The 15,293-nt window shown below is 39.8% G+C and overlaps 1 protein-coding gene across 2 annotated transcripts in view; it reads right to left on the reverse strand.

Annotated features, from left to right (window-relative positions):
- Positions 1 to 15,293, reverse strand: part of fbln2 (fibulin 2) — a 259,586-nt gene that overhangs the window by 55,186 nt on the left and 189,107 nt on the right. For both annotated transcript variants that reach the window (XM_063068129.1, XM_063068130.1), the window contains 3 exons: positions 12,856 to 12,993; positions 7,163 to 7,306; positions 6,822 to 6,950 (listed from right to left, as the gene is read on the reverse strand). In XM_063068129.1, coding sequence (XP_062924199.1) covers positions 6,822 to 6,950; positions 7,163 to 7,306; positions 12,856 to 12,993 — 411 coding nt within the window. The remainder of the gene's footprint in view (positions 1 to 6,821; positions 6,951 to 7,162; positions 7,307 to 12,855; positions 12,994 to 15,293) is intronic.

Raw genomic sequence — 15,293 nt, forward strand, 5'->3', positions numbered from 1 at the left:
GATAAATTTTAAATTTACACATCAGGCACCACGGTAGCGTAGTGGTTAGCACAACGCTATTACAGCCTGGGGTGGAGTTTGGAGTTCGGAGTTCAGTTCCGGCACCGTCTATAAGGGGTTGGTGTGTTCTCCCTGTGACATCGTGGGTGCTCCTGTTTCCTCCCACATTCCACAAACATACCGGTTAGTATATGAATTGATCACTGTAAATCCCTTCCAAGCATTAGACCAGGGTTAAATAGGAGGGTTGCTGGGCCATGCAGCTCATTGGGCTGGAAGGGCCTGTTCTGTGCTGTATATAGATATCTAGATAGACAGATACAGATAACAGTTGTCCAAACAATCAAGACGTAGCAAAGCAGAGTTGTAGGGAAGTAACTCAATCACGATTCATAGACTCTGATGAAAATCCTTTTGTCACTAAGTCAGTTTCTGACCTTTCTACAATCTAGCTATAGAAAAGAAAACTTTTGCAATATTTCTTTCTGCCTCTTCCAGGAGATATTTAATTACCTGCAAACAATTTAGCATGAAAACAAGGGAAAGAGGCAGAAATGGGACAGTCATTGGTGACAACTGTTCACCAATGGCCAGATGCAAAATGGAGTCCAAAGGATGATGGTATGAACTGTGCTAGCTCTATTCAGTCACGTCAGGTCTAGTTTTCTCTCTTCTCCGTCCATGAACTCCACGTGCAGCCGAAAGTAATGGTGGGATAGCCCAGCTTTATAATTGCAATTGCAACTCTCCAATTCTACAAAACTCAGCCCCAGCAATGCAATGTATTTCACAAAGGATTCTTCGCCAACAGATTAGGAAATAGACGGTTATATGTATATACACAAAAAAACCCAAGAAAGTCAGGCAGCATCTTTGAGAAGAGGAATATATCTAATATTGTTTATATTTTGCTTTTTGATTTTCAATTATTTCTCAGTATTTCAAGTTCTTTTGCTCAAATACAAATGCCCCCCCACATTACGGGGCTTGCATTCCTCGAAAAGCTCCATATTGGAATACTCCATCTGCACATGCAACAAGAAATGCAAGATGAAAAAAAATTCTGCAAGAACAAGCTTTAATTGGAATCTTTATTGATTTGCAAATTCAGCAAGTTGAATTTGCATTTCCAGAACAGCCATACCATACAAATGTCACCTATAATTGGTATTTATTTTTTAAACTGCAGCAACTTTAGTCACTTAAAAATTTTAAAAACTACAACTCATTTCCATTTATGATGAGAGATGAAGTTCCACTCCTCAGTTTTCTCTCTGGACTAAGGCATTCGGGGTGCTCCAGCCTCTGAGGTGCACCAGCTGAGACCCACGCACCACTGAACCCTCATCAGCCCTCTTAATTCAGCTCAGGTGAAGTGAAGGAAGGCGTGCATTGTAATGGCAAACTAGATACAGTCCAATTCAGCCTGCAGTGTGAATAAGACCGCACAGGCAAAGCAGTTGATAGACTCGAGTTTACACATCCCCCAGCAGCACATGCCAGTTTGTGAGAAATCAAGGTGTGAAAGTCATCTTTGATGTGCATCGGGAGTTCCATCAGCAGCATGACCAAATGGAAATTCACTTGTTTGAATGCTCATCCTTTTGTCTCTTCTTTGTACAATTCAGGTGAACTCCAGGATCTGCGATTGCCTTACATCAAGAACACATTTATTTGGGGGCTGAGTGATATTTCTTGTGTCAGCTTCAAACAATGGTAAAGCACCTTCAGATGTGCTGATCAGTATCACCGCCACACTGATCTCTAAGACTAGATGCATGACAGCCCACAGGGCTGCCACAGGCATATAGCCTCCAGCCTTAAACAATGCCGATGTTACTGCTGAAGTTCTGAAAGGATACTGTGCGAAGAAAAAAAGACTCAGAGGCATTGAATGTGATAATCCAGCCCTACCACATGCTGCTGGAGAGGAAGCCAGCCAACAGGGCAAGAGATACTGGAAATCTTATGGAACACACACACAAGGTGGAGGAACTCAGCAGGTCAGGCAGCATCTATGGTGAGGAATAAACCACAAGATACGTATTCTTCTTAATTCCACCATGGACAGTTCCTAGCCTGGCTGCAAAAGGACAAGGGTTGGGCATGTGGTTAGCAACCTCATTCCAGGAAGAAAATACGTTTTGCTTAACAAGAAAATATATTCTTCTTGAGCAAAATCCTGCAGGTGCTATAAACCTGAAATGAAACATGTGTGCTGCAAATAATCAGCAACCACAGGTGTGATCAGTGAAGAGCAAGACAGGATTAAACTTAGGGGTCAAACCGAACTGGGCAATTTCATCCACCTGAGACATTTACTTTATCCTCTTTCTACAGATGCAGTCTGTCTTACTGAATGTTTCCAGAACTTCATTTTATATCAGCTTCCTTCCATACAATTCCCTGAAAACGCTATCAAACTTCCTCTCACAAGATTATCCATCAACTTCAGGCAATCCTTCCTTCGCTCACGAACTATCAGTTTAGTAAAAAAACGTCAGCTGTAATCAACAGTCCTGAATTTTCATGGCACTCTATTGATTTTCCACATGGCGTGCCATTAAACACCAGGGGGGGTGATAAACAAGCAGCCCTGTTTTTCTGGCATATAGTAGCAGCAGGAAATCTGATATGACCTGTTTTGCCAAACACATGAGTCCAGCCTCAAGATTGTCCATCTGTTGATACTAACGGACAAGCATCCACAGACCTGAAGTATGAAATGTTAAAAAGAAAATTGCTCCAAGGCTGTGGCAGGAGGACACCTAGTAATTAAGGGGCCTTTAGGGAAAATGATCATGAATTTAATCCCAAAACTAAAATTAAGGTAGTTCAATCTGACCAAAGCAAACCGAAAAGGAATTACTTGTGTTTGAGTACGGTAGATTGGGAAACTATTTTTAAAGGCATTGCACTAAAGAAGGAATGGCCAAGTTTAAAGTACTAATATGTAGTTTACAAAGAATGTAGTTCCCTTTAAGATGCAAAATCTCAACAGGGAAAGTGATCCAGGTGAAGTTAATAACAGAAATTGAAGCTATCAGTAGGGGAAAAAAGAAGATTCATAATGTAGCATAAAAGGAACAGTCAGACTGAAAAGTGGGAAATTTTCAGGCTTCAGCAAAGGAGCATCAGACATCGATGAGGAAAGAAAGCATAGAATTCATGAACAATTCTACCCAAAAAGAAAAGGCAGATTCTAAAAGCTTCTATGGAGATGTAAAGAAGAATATTCAGCAAACATTATTGCTGTTCATTTACAGGCTGGGAAAGGAGAAAATATACAGAAGGGTAAGGAAACAGCAGAGCAGGTAATTAAATAATTTGTGAACAAAGCCATGGAAACCTTACTGAAACTCGTGCAGAACAACAGCAATGGAGTAAATTAGCAGCTGAAAGAAGTTAGCATTAGCAAAGAGTTGCATTGGCAAGATTAATTAAACTGAAAGCCAATATAACTCTAGGACCTGATGACTGATGGGGAGAGATTAAATGGAGTAGGTCTCTATTCTCTTGTGTTTAGAAGAATGAGAAGTGATCTTATTAAAACATATGGAACTTGACAGGTAGGTAGAGGGATGGTATTTCCTCTGGCTGGGGTGCCTCAAATCATAGTTTCAAAACAAGGTCAGCCGCTCAGCACTGAGATGATAAGAATTCCCTTCACTCAGAAGAGAGTGAATCTTAAAATTCTCTGCCCGGGGGACTGTGGATGTTCAGTCACTGAATATATTCAAAAATAAGAATTGGCAGATTTTTTGGATATTAGGAAAGTAGAGAGAGATGGGGTTGAGGCAAGCAGCGTGATGTGAATGAACAAGCAAGCATAACGGCTGAAGAGCATACTGCCTTCCTGTTTCGGCTGTCCTTATCGACACCAAAATCCTTGATCTTGAACTATGCCATCCTCAGCTTCATTACAAGTGCATGCAAAATCTGACTTTTATTTTACATCCTGAAAACCAAAGCTGGCTCCTAATTTTTGCGTCCTCTTCATAGGAGAAGAAGTCAAAATCTCGGCCTACTTTCCTTTTTTATGAATTAGAAGCCAAACCCACCTTCCTGTTAAAAGTTTTCATTCACTGGTCTGTGCCCATAGCATGCAGAAGTGTTGCCACACCATTGATTGGAGATGATGCATGGAGCCTGGTGCTCAGAAGTTGTTATGAACTATTTCTTTTGATGGTGCACCGTGGGCATGGTATTCTCAGCCCCTTTCAGTGCAAGCGGTTCACAAAACGTACTGGAACTGCTAGCTCTGACTCATGATCAAAGGCATCTAGCTCAAGAAGGAGAGATAATGTGGAGAAGGGGATTACAATGACTAAGACACGAAGTGTGAGCGAGCAGTTGAAAGTAATACATATCCATGGTTATCACTGACTGGTGATTCTATGAGGCTGATCTTACAGATATAAAAGGATGACATCCGCAAAGCATCGAGTGCCGCTGCAAGGTGGAGGGAAAGGGAAGCTTCTGTAAAGCAATGCGAGAGAGTTTATTAGCAGCACATGCAGCATGTCATGGGGGGGGGGGGGTTAACTGGACAGCAAAGTTTTCATGAACTGTGTGTGGCAGCGCTGGAGGCCCCAAAAACATACTTTGCATTCTGCAAGGATGCTCTGATATGTTCCAAGCAGGCCCTGCTCGCCAAACCAAAAAGGCTGTCTCTTCCAGTTTAGCTAGGTGTATCGAGTGGTTGTAAACAGATCTTACACGTGACTAGGGTTCAGAGCTCACATTTACATTCAGCCACCAAGGAGAGAATGCAGTGCTGAGAAGCAGCAAACACTAACAGATACCACGAGTTTTGCACAATTTAGATTTTTTGCATGCCAATATAGGCCTTTGGGGAAAATTGGGATTGCCTTTGAGTAAGTGATGAATTCACTGATGAGAACACTGAGCTTCCGATTGATGGGGACTTAGTAGTGGAAAAGGATGAGAGCAGACAGGGCAATTCATGCAGTGATCAGATACAGCGATCAGTAAAGGAACTATCTAATAGAATTGGCAATGGATGTGGTTAACAAACAACAGTCAGTTGTCTTCTGCTGCTGCTTCAAGTTTTTATAGCTGTTTATTGAAGAGATGACTCTACAGGGGGCCTTTTTGAAGGCAAAATTATACAGTATGAATCAGAATGATCATTAATTCCAAGACAGACTTACTCAGCACCACATTCCCGGGATGAATTAATCAACAGCGAGGTTCCAATAATTCTGCTCATTTGCAGGTATCTGAGATGTCCCTAAATATCTTTTGGCTACAATAGATATAAAAGGCACATTTTGAAGGGCTTTGAATGATTTTGGAACTGGCTGCTGTGTCACAACAGAATTTGAAAATGATTTTCTGTATGTTTTAAAAGATGTTTTCCACCACTTAAAATCAAATTACCTCAAAGGAAGTGACCTAATATAAAATATTATTCATTGTATTAAACTTCATCAAACATAATTAACTATTGAATCACTCTTAAATATATCAAAGAATAATTCTTAAAACCTAGTTCCTTAAGGTTGCTATGGCTTGTGGTGACAGTAGGGATAAGGTCTCAATGCAACCAAGTTCCGATCTTGGCATTCATTTGTGGCTTAGCTACAAAGTCCGGGGAACCATTTCTCCTGCAGGTGCAGGGGCATAGGTGGGATACTGGCGCCTTAAAACCAGTCGCTTCGGGCAGATGGGGCTCGTCAGCCAGGTTGGCAGCTCATCTAGAAGGAAAACTCTGATCTCAAACCTCCACTGCCTTGCAGTTATACCCACTCATGAGGAAGGCTTTGGGAGTAAACCCCGAGGAAAAATCTTGAGCTGGAGTCCCAAAGGCACTCCTATGTTGAGGTCAATGCTGACTGCCAACTCCTAGTGCCAAACTGTATCAGCCGCTGCCGTTCCTTTGGGTTCATCGGCTGCATGGAGAGGAGGAGCTTCCTACATGGGCAACAGCTTGCTCTCCATACTGTACCGCACTGGTTTGCGTATCTAGACAGCTAGGACACGACTTCCATTGCCAACCCCAGCCAAAAGAGGACTTCAAGATTCTTAACGCCATTGCCTTTTCTAAATTTTAAAATGGTTGTCCACCTGCATTTGCCTATAACCAGATTTTGATTAGTGATGTGCATAATGAGTAGAGGTGGACTCTTGGGAGAGGAAAATACACTGCACGAGTAGGGTGGAGATAATGGAGTTTGGGATGAAACAGGTACTCCACCATCATCTCATCTATACATACAGCTGTCAGATACAAGAGCAGAAGTTCCGGCAATGCACTGAATTGATTCATGTACTGAAGCTCAGTCATTCTCCTGTGTCCCAGCACAGAGCCAAGTTATCATATCACTTTGCTAACATGTGGTATTATAAGCCAACACCAAAACACTTATTTATTGTGCTCTATTAAGAATAGATCATCAGCATCCATGTGAACAGTTTATACAAAAGCTGGCGCTGCACTGGAACTGGAACTGGCCAAACTGCTGAAACGTTCTGTTATTAAATGTTTTCCCTACTATGTTACACCGCAGTGCTGGCACTCTGCCAAGAGCGGCCAACAGCAGAACCTACAAGGTTCATTTTATTTCCTTTCAGAAATACCTCCTGCAACTCATGATTCCTAATTGCAGGCTTTAGATGGGGCCTTGTGGAAATTTCTTCAACAATAGGGGGGAGAAATTATTGCCATTCCAAATGACAGCTATTTATAACAAGAATGTGCGAAAATCATGCATAGTGTTATGAAAATTGAATTATCTTCGTACATTTGTATTTGTTAAAAAAAAATTAAATGTTAACTTAAGTGATAATTTACATACCAGTGCATGTTCTGCTCAGGGAATTGTACTGATAGCCACTTTTACAATCACAGCGATAGCTCCCAGGTATGTTCTGACAGACCTGTCCTTCACCACAGCGATGCACTCCATTCTGGCATTCATCAATGTCTGTGCAAACAAAGGATTACAGGGTTCACTAAACTGGAAACACTAATTGCACTACCAACCCTCCTCCCAGAGCAGCAGTAAAATGCATGTTCAAATTTATAAAGCAGTTTGTCTACACATTTCAGTGATATGAGAAAAAAGATTTTTTATACCTAAAATGTAAAATTGAAATAGCGACTATTTAGATTCATAGTATCATAAAATGTTCTTACCAATGCACTGAGAACCATCAGTACTAGCATGGTATCCCCTTCCACAGGTGATGAAATTTCTTTGGCAGGTGTAAGACCCAACGGTGTTAATGCATTTGAACCCAGGCTTGCAAGCCTGAGTTAGTGTAGTGCATTCATTAATGTCTAAAATGAAAATTCATTAAAAAAAATTAATCTTTTTGTCCTAAATTACTTACCCCTCGAATACAAAAATGAGTTCACTAACCTTAAAATTGTTTAGTGAAAGGTTGAGCAGACTCTCAATAGATGTTCAAATATCAGCTGTTGTAAAACTGATTTCATTATAATACATTTCTAACAGCAAATTTAAATTTTGCTTTTCTTACAAATTGATATCTGCATAGTCATTTGGTTTCCGATTTGCTATGACTTTATAATAGGACCATAAGCCCATAGGAGCAGAATTAGGCCATTCAGCCCAACGAGTCTACTCCACCATTCCATCATGGCTGATTTGCTATCCCTTTCAACCGCATTCTTCTGCCTTCTCCCCGTACTCTTGACAAGCTTACTAATCAAGAATCTATTAACCTCCACTTTAACTATACCCAATGACTTGGCCTCCACAGCCATCTGTGGCAATTAATTCACTAATTTGCCACCCCCTGACTATAGAAATTCCTCCTCTTCTCTTTTGTAAAGAGATGTCCTTCTGTGCCCTCTGGTCCTAAACTCCCCCAATCTAGGCACCATCCCCTGCATGTCCAATCTATCTGGGCCTTTCAATATTCAATAGGTTTCAATGAGATCACCCCTTATTCCTCTAAACTAGTGAGTGTAGGCTCAGAGCCATCAAACACTCCTCATATGTTAAACCTTTCATTCACAGGATCATTTTCATGCATTTCTGCTAGAACAGGGTTTCCCAACCTTTTTTGTGCCATGGACCCCTATCATTAACAGAGATATCATAAATGGATGCCAGATTGGAAACCTCTGCTCTAGACAATCTTAGATAAGGGGCACAAAACCGCTCACAATACCAAATGTTGTCTGAACAATACCTGATCAGCATTATGTCCTTGTTTTCATATTCTAGTCCTCTTGAAATAATGCTAACATTGCATTTGCTTTCCTTACCACTGACTTAACCTGCAAGTTAACTTTTAGAGAATATTGTATGAGGACTCACAAGTTCCTTTGCACTTCAGATTTCTGAATTTCCTCCCCTTTAGAAAATAGTCTATGCCTTTATACCGTCCTCCAAAGCACAGGACCATTTACTTCCCTACACTATATTCCACTTCTTTGCTCATTCTCCTGATCTTTAGACTCCCTGCTTCCTCGACATTACTTTCCCTTCTACCTATCTTTGTATCACCTGCAAACTTGGCCACAAAGGTATCAATTCTGTCATCCAAATCTTTGACATACAACATGAAGAGAAGCAGTCCCAACCCTGAACCCTGCAGAACACCAGCAGCCAAACAGAGAGGGTCCCCTTTATTCCCACTCTTTGCCTCCTGTCAGTCAGTCAATTTTCTATCCATGCTAGTACCTTTCCTGTAATACTATGTGCTCTTATCTTTTTAGCAGCTTCATGTGTAGCACCTTGTCAAAGGCCTTCTGAAAATCTAAATAAGCATCATCCACTGACTATTCTTTGTCTATCCTGCCTGTTATTTCATCAATGAATTCCAACAAATTTGTCAGGCAAGATTTCCCTTTAAAGAAAGCATGCTGACTTCAGCCTATTTGATCATGTGCTTCCAAGTATCCAAAACCTCATTCTTAATAAGGGACTCCAACATCTTCCCAACCTCTTAAGTCAAGATAACTGGCCTATAATTTCCTGTCTTTTGCCTCCCTCACTTCTTAATGAGTGGTATGACATTTGCAATTTTTCCATCACCTGGGAGCATTGTAGAATCTAGTGATTCTTGAAAGATCATTACTAAAGCTTCCACATTCACTTCGGCTACATCTTTCAGAACCCTGGGTTGTAGTCCATCTGGTCCAGGTGACCTATCTGCTTTCAGAAATTTCACCTTCCCAAGCATCTTCTCAGAAATTGCAACTACACTAACTTCTGAGCCCCAGTATGCTCAAATTTCTGGCATACTGCTGGTGCCTTGCACAGTGATAACTGACACTAAATACTTACTAAGTTCATCTGCCATTTCTTTGTCCCCATTACCAAGTCTCCAGCATCATTTTCCAGTGGTCTCTCCTTTACTCTTTATACAGTGTATCTGAAAAGCTTTTGGTATCCTCTTTTATTTTATTAGCTAGCTTAACATTCATATTTCATCTTTTTTCTCCTTATTGCTTTATTAGTTGTCTTCTGTAGGTTCGTAAAAGCTTCTCAATCCTCTAGCTTCCCACTATTTTTTGCTATATTATATGCCCTCTCTTTTGTTTTCATGCTGTCTTTGACTTCCCTTGTCAGCCACAGTGGCTTCATCTTTCTTGTAGAATCTTTGGGATGCACATGTATTTATCCTGCACCTTCAGAGTTGCTCCCAGTAATTCCAGCCACTGCTATTCTGCTGTCATCCCTGATAGTGTTTTTATTTAAGTTTTGGTTTTATTTTAGTTTCATCGCTCTAGGTCACATAACACAATTTATCATTGAGCGCTAATGCTAAGAATGAAGCCATCAAAGTCAATAACTACATTGTAAGTGCTATTCTCCAGGCTGGGCAATGCAGTACAAGACATTATGGTTTAAAATCCATTGTCAATGAGTGGCTAGCCAACAAATAATCTTTTGTCAAATATCTGCCAAAACAAAATTCTATTTAAAAATGACGTCCAACTCAACAGGACAGCATTCATATGCTTAACACTAAGACCTTTACTCTAGTGTTTACATTCTTGTATTCATTATAGAAAATATGTAGTTTTAAACTCTGACATAATCTCATACACATAAATGTTCTGCCAAACAATAGAACTTCTCGGCCCACTGACAATTAAGTTCTCTCCAAAATTTTGATTATTTTTGGAAGAGTAGATGTAGTACATGTGTAAAAAAGTGGACATACTTCATATTAGTTATTATTATTTCAGCAAAGTTGTATAAATGGACAAAATATGTGAGTTACTCCATGGTCTGCCTGCTATTTAATGCGGTAGAATCTAGCTGCGATCATGCATGTGCGTTTCTGATGGTTAAAAGCTTCACAGCATGAATGAAGTAAATAGTTAAAGGCATAATGTAGCTTCACCTGCTACACATTTCATTCAAAAGTATTAGCATGCAATTAAAAACAGATATTTGGCCAAATCCTTTTTTTCCACAAGTACCAACTGATGCTGAGGGAATGTTATGATTCAGAAAGTGCCTGAAAAAGAGGCATCAAAACTCTCAAGAACTCTGCATGAACAACAACTATGGATTTTTTTTTTAAGCAGTTGATGACCTACTCACAGCAGATCAACACAACTGTTTCCTACTTTATGCATCAAAGTACAGCCTGATAGAAAGCCACCCAGACAATGGAAAGTAGACTTGTTACAAATAATTCAGAAAAAGTGTAGCTCCGGTGGTTGGTAAGTTGGGTTAAGTCATTCTCCGATCTTGGCAAATGGACTGGGCATCAGTGAAAGTTATGGCGCAACCAAACATGCAGGATACAAGAAAATTCCTAGAAGTGTGGTTTTTCTCGATCAATTCTGTAAACAAACACGTAAACCTCGATCCTATTTATGAGCCAACACGGGCAAAATTTGAGACCACAACGCACAAAGTTCACCACACAACCAATCAGTGATGAGATTTCCTTCCCACTTCACAACTGAGTTTCCAAAATGGGGTGCAATCAGCTGACTGATATGTATATAAAGACCAAGCATTCGGAGGACGCACCACAATTAACAGCACACTGATGACGTCTCCTCGTATGGTGATGAAACATTTGCAAGTGAATTGCCAAGATTGGAGAACAACTCAACCCAAACAGGCTTGTTAAACCACAACACTTTCTGCACCTTGAATAGAATAGCCAAATACATGATCCTTCCCTCCAAGTCAACACATGCTGAATGCCCACCCTCCCGACCAAACACAGAACGAAAGTAGCCCGCTGTTGTGAAATGAAAATATGCATAACATTGCTCAGAATTTGACTAGATTTAACTGATTAACTCAGATTTCCTTTCATTAATAATAGTAATATTCTTTTCTATGCTCTAAAAATAATTTCAGAATTTGTTTTAAACTTTGAGCTTTCATCATCTTTCTGAAGTAATTGCACACGTTTTCATGGCAAGCATGTGCTATTATTAAGAATAATCCCTTGTATGTGATAGATGTCATTCCAAGATAGCTTCATAAACTCTTTTGTTTTGGTCATGCCCTTTATTGAAGAAATATTGGGACGATATATTTGATATTATTTCAACTGTTTTTTATATTGATCTACATCCTCATCATATTACTGCCATCTTTGGTTTACCAATGATAGAACAACGTCATCTGACCTCCTCAGCTTGTCGAATGATTGCTTTTATTACTCTAATGGCTATACTATTGAATTGGAAAGAGATTAATCCTGCAAATGCATTTCATTGGTTTTCTCAAACTACGCCTTGTTTAAATTTATAAAAAATTAGAAGTGTCATTTATGACCCATCTATTAAATTTGATGAGATTTGGAGACCATTTACTCAATATTTTCACATGATGTAATTTGACCCTTTCCAATTCTATTTTGTTACTTCAATATACGGGGAGAGGAGCGGAAGTAGTGACACTATTGGTTTTATCTGAGGTATCATAATAGCCCATTCTTTTTCTTTCTTTTCTCTTTAGATTTCTGAGATTAGTTTTTTTTCTAATGGGATTTTTTTTTCTTTTATATTTTTGTATTTTCACGTATATTTTTTTTGTATTTTATTGGTAATTTTGTGAGATTTTGGGAGGCTTATTAAGTATGTGCTATTTAAGTTTATACTTGTATAAACTAATTATTATCAATATAATCCAAATTGCTCTATACTTATTTTTGTAATGTTTATGATGTTGAAATTAATAGAAAGATTGAAAAAGAAAAGAAAGAAGAGTAATCCACCCAAACATAGTAGCAAAGTCCTCCATTGTCAAACTAGGCCTAAAATCAGCTACAAAGGCTTGTACATATTCTGAATGTTTCAGTCTTTTCATTGACAAATTTAACGGAGCAAGAGACATACAGTAAGTCAATTTCCAGAGCGCTAAGCCTCAGTAAGATGGCATACTATTATTGCTTTGAAGAATTTGTTTCCCAATCAAATATGGGTTTTAAAAAAATAATTTTTGTGAAAGGATTATCTGATATTAAATCCTACACCTAGGAAGAACAGTGATGTGCGTAACCTTTCCATTCAATTAAAGTACAGTATTGAGCTTTTAAAAATTAAAACAAGATGAGTAAATATTCTGCAAGAAAGAATTCCAGAAGCATTTATTCACCAAGCTAAAAATCTGAAGAGAAAGAGTCCTATGAGGTCATGAGAATAAACAGCTCTCCTCTGTCCGCTTCAGTGTAATTTCCCAATTCAATTTTTTAAGAAGGCACAGATTCAGAAATTGTACACAGAGGGTCAGCAGAACCCTGTGCTCCGGGATTTATGTTAACGACCTATATAGATGCACAATGCCTTGATATAACCATTGATTCAATATTTCATTAATCTCATTTTTTTTTCATAATATTCCTTTTAAAAGCTGTTGTTAGAAAGTCAATTACCATGGCAGTTCCCTTGTGAGTCCTGCAGAAATCCCTCAGGGCACTGCACTTTTGAAAGACAACGAAATGACCCTGGAGTGTTCTGACATTCGTAATTGACTGCGCAGTTGTGATTGCCTCGCTCACATTCATTGATATCTGAAAATGGTAAAAGAGAGCATCAGCATCCACTGCTCCGCGGCACGCTGACCACGAAGAGAAGCACTGCCATATTATCTAATTCATCAGGCGGTGGGATACGAGCTGAAGAATTACTCACTCCTAGCAGAGCATGGCTTTACACAAGCACTGAAAGTAGCTCAAAGACAATTTACCTTCTTCAGAAAAAGCACAGAATCACGATGGATTTTCACAGCTAAAAGTTCTTCGGACTTGAGTTCATCTACTATCTTCCATATTCATAGGCAATCTATATTAGCTGGTTGATATTTTCCCTATTATACATTTCTACCTCTAGCAGATAATAGGGAACTTTGCAATTTTAAGCATAGTAATCAAATTGACTATGTTATAGGTAGCAGACTTTTGTGAGGATCATCAGTTATGACCACCACCCTCAGCCCTACCCCACAGAACAATGACCTAATCCTATTCCAGCTCTGTCAATTGTCAACACACACAAAATACTGGAGGGACTCAACAGGCCAGGCAGCATCTGTGGAAAAGACTACGGTCGACATTTTGGGCTGAAACCCTCCAGCAGGGGCACCAACCCTGCTGAAGGGTTTCAGCCCAAAACATCAAGTGTATTCTTTCCCATTGATGCCGCCTGCCTGCTGAGTTCCTCCAGCATTTTGTGTGCGCAGGTTGGACTTCCAACACCTGCAGATTTTCTCTTGTCTGCCAATTGTGAATTGGTTTTGTAGTTAGGCTATCCAACCACAAGGAGGAGCAAGCATTCTATTTTGAAGGTAAATGTGACTACAGGGCATCTTGTTAGGGTAATTACTGCCAGTAGAATTGGGATACTGGTTTAAGTAAAATCATTAAACATGTTTCCGGCTGACTGTTGATTATGGAGTATGGAATGTAGGTGACCAAACTAGGGAATTTAATACTCTGCAACATTACTTTGCTGCTGCATTAAATATTATATTATGCTTGATGACATACAGCACAATGTTCCTGCATGAGCTTAGGCTGAAAAGCTCACACATATCTATGTTTATTTTTACAGTTAATTTCAATAAACTTAAGTGCCCACCATTATGTCAGTCCCAAGCTGCCAAGGGGATAACCCCGGGAAATTAGGCAAAACCTTGTTATCACATGGGAAGAATTTTAACTTCTTCCATGGAGCAGAAATGTAGCAGGAAGCAGTTAAAATCTGAAGGAGCCCCATTCCTAACAATTCTGGTTTTTATCACCACTGACCAGCGGCTGAAACTTCCACAAGGCTCAGGTATTCATCTCAGTCAAGATCCTGTGGAGTCAATAAGGACCAAGCTGGAATTTTGCTTAAATCCTTCACAGGGAAGTTTCTCCCACCAGATTCTTAATTCAGGATCTGATAGGCAATACTAACATTCAGGTTACTAACTGCCTGGAAGAAGACAGACATTCAGGAAAATACAAATAAAATTCCTGTGCAGTCTGGACCCAAGACCCTTGAGAAAATCGGCCTACAGTCATTGTAGTATTATCTTCATATATGATGAGAAGTCCTCAATGTGATATGCGAACTCTGTTTCTCACTCCACAGATGCTGCTAGTCCTGCTAAGTATCTCCAACCTTTTCTGTTTTCTATTTCATATTTTCATAAAGCCCTAACAGATTTCAGGTCCCCGAGCATCTCCTGCATAGTCCGTTTTGGCAAGATTCCATCACTTAGATGATTATTGGCATTTGTTTGATAGGGACAGCAGGGCTGGAATTACTCTGCCTTTTTGTGGAGAGGACACACTAAACATATTATTCGGGAAACATCAGTATTGCAGGTGATCTGGGATGTATTAGCTGGCTGTGGGGCTAGATCTGGAGTTAGAGCTGAGATATCTTAGGGCCAGGAAGCTCAGTGGTGCCTGCTATATTCAGCCTTCATCTGATGTCCCAGGGAGTGAATGAAAGTGTGCTGGTGAGGCTCTCAGTATGGGGCTTACGTGAATGATGCACTTGGTACCTAGGTTAAAGAGAGGCGAAGAAACATGTAAATAAGATTGTGGCAAAAAGTCACACCCCCTCAGAACTACCCATCTTTGAGCTGCTAGATCTGTTCTTTTTATTGGAGTTGGAAGAATGCCAGTGAGAGACTGCACCAGAGAGGATGGACGTCCTCAATGATTAAGATAGGACTTGCTCGGATGAACTAGAGTGCAGAGACTATTCCTATGAAGGCTATCACAGAGCAAACCAGAAACTGCAAGCCCAGTCTAGCAGCCATAGCTTTAGTCAACTCAATCAAATAATGTAATCATCAAGCTAGTCATGGGCATGGGCA

This window comes from Mobula hypostoma, chromosome 15 (genome assembly GCF_963921235.1).
Source record: "Mobula hypostoma chromosome 15, sMobHyp1.1, whole genome shotgun sequence".
NCBI lineage: Eukaryota > Metazoa > Chordata > Chondrichthyes > Myliobatiformes > Myliobatidae > Mobula > Mobula hypostoma.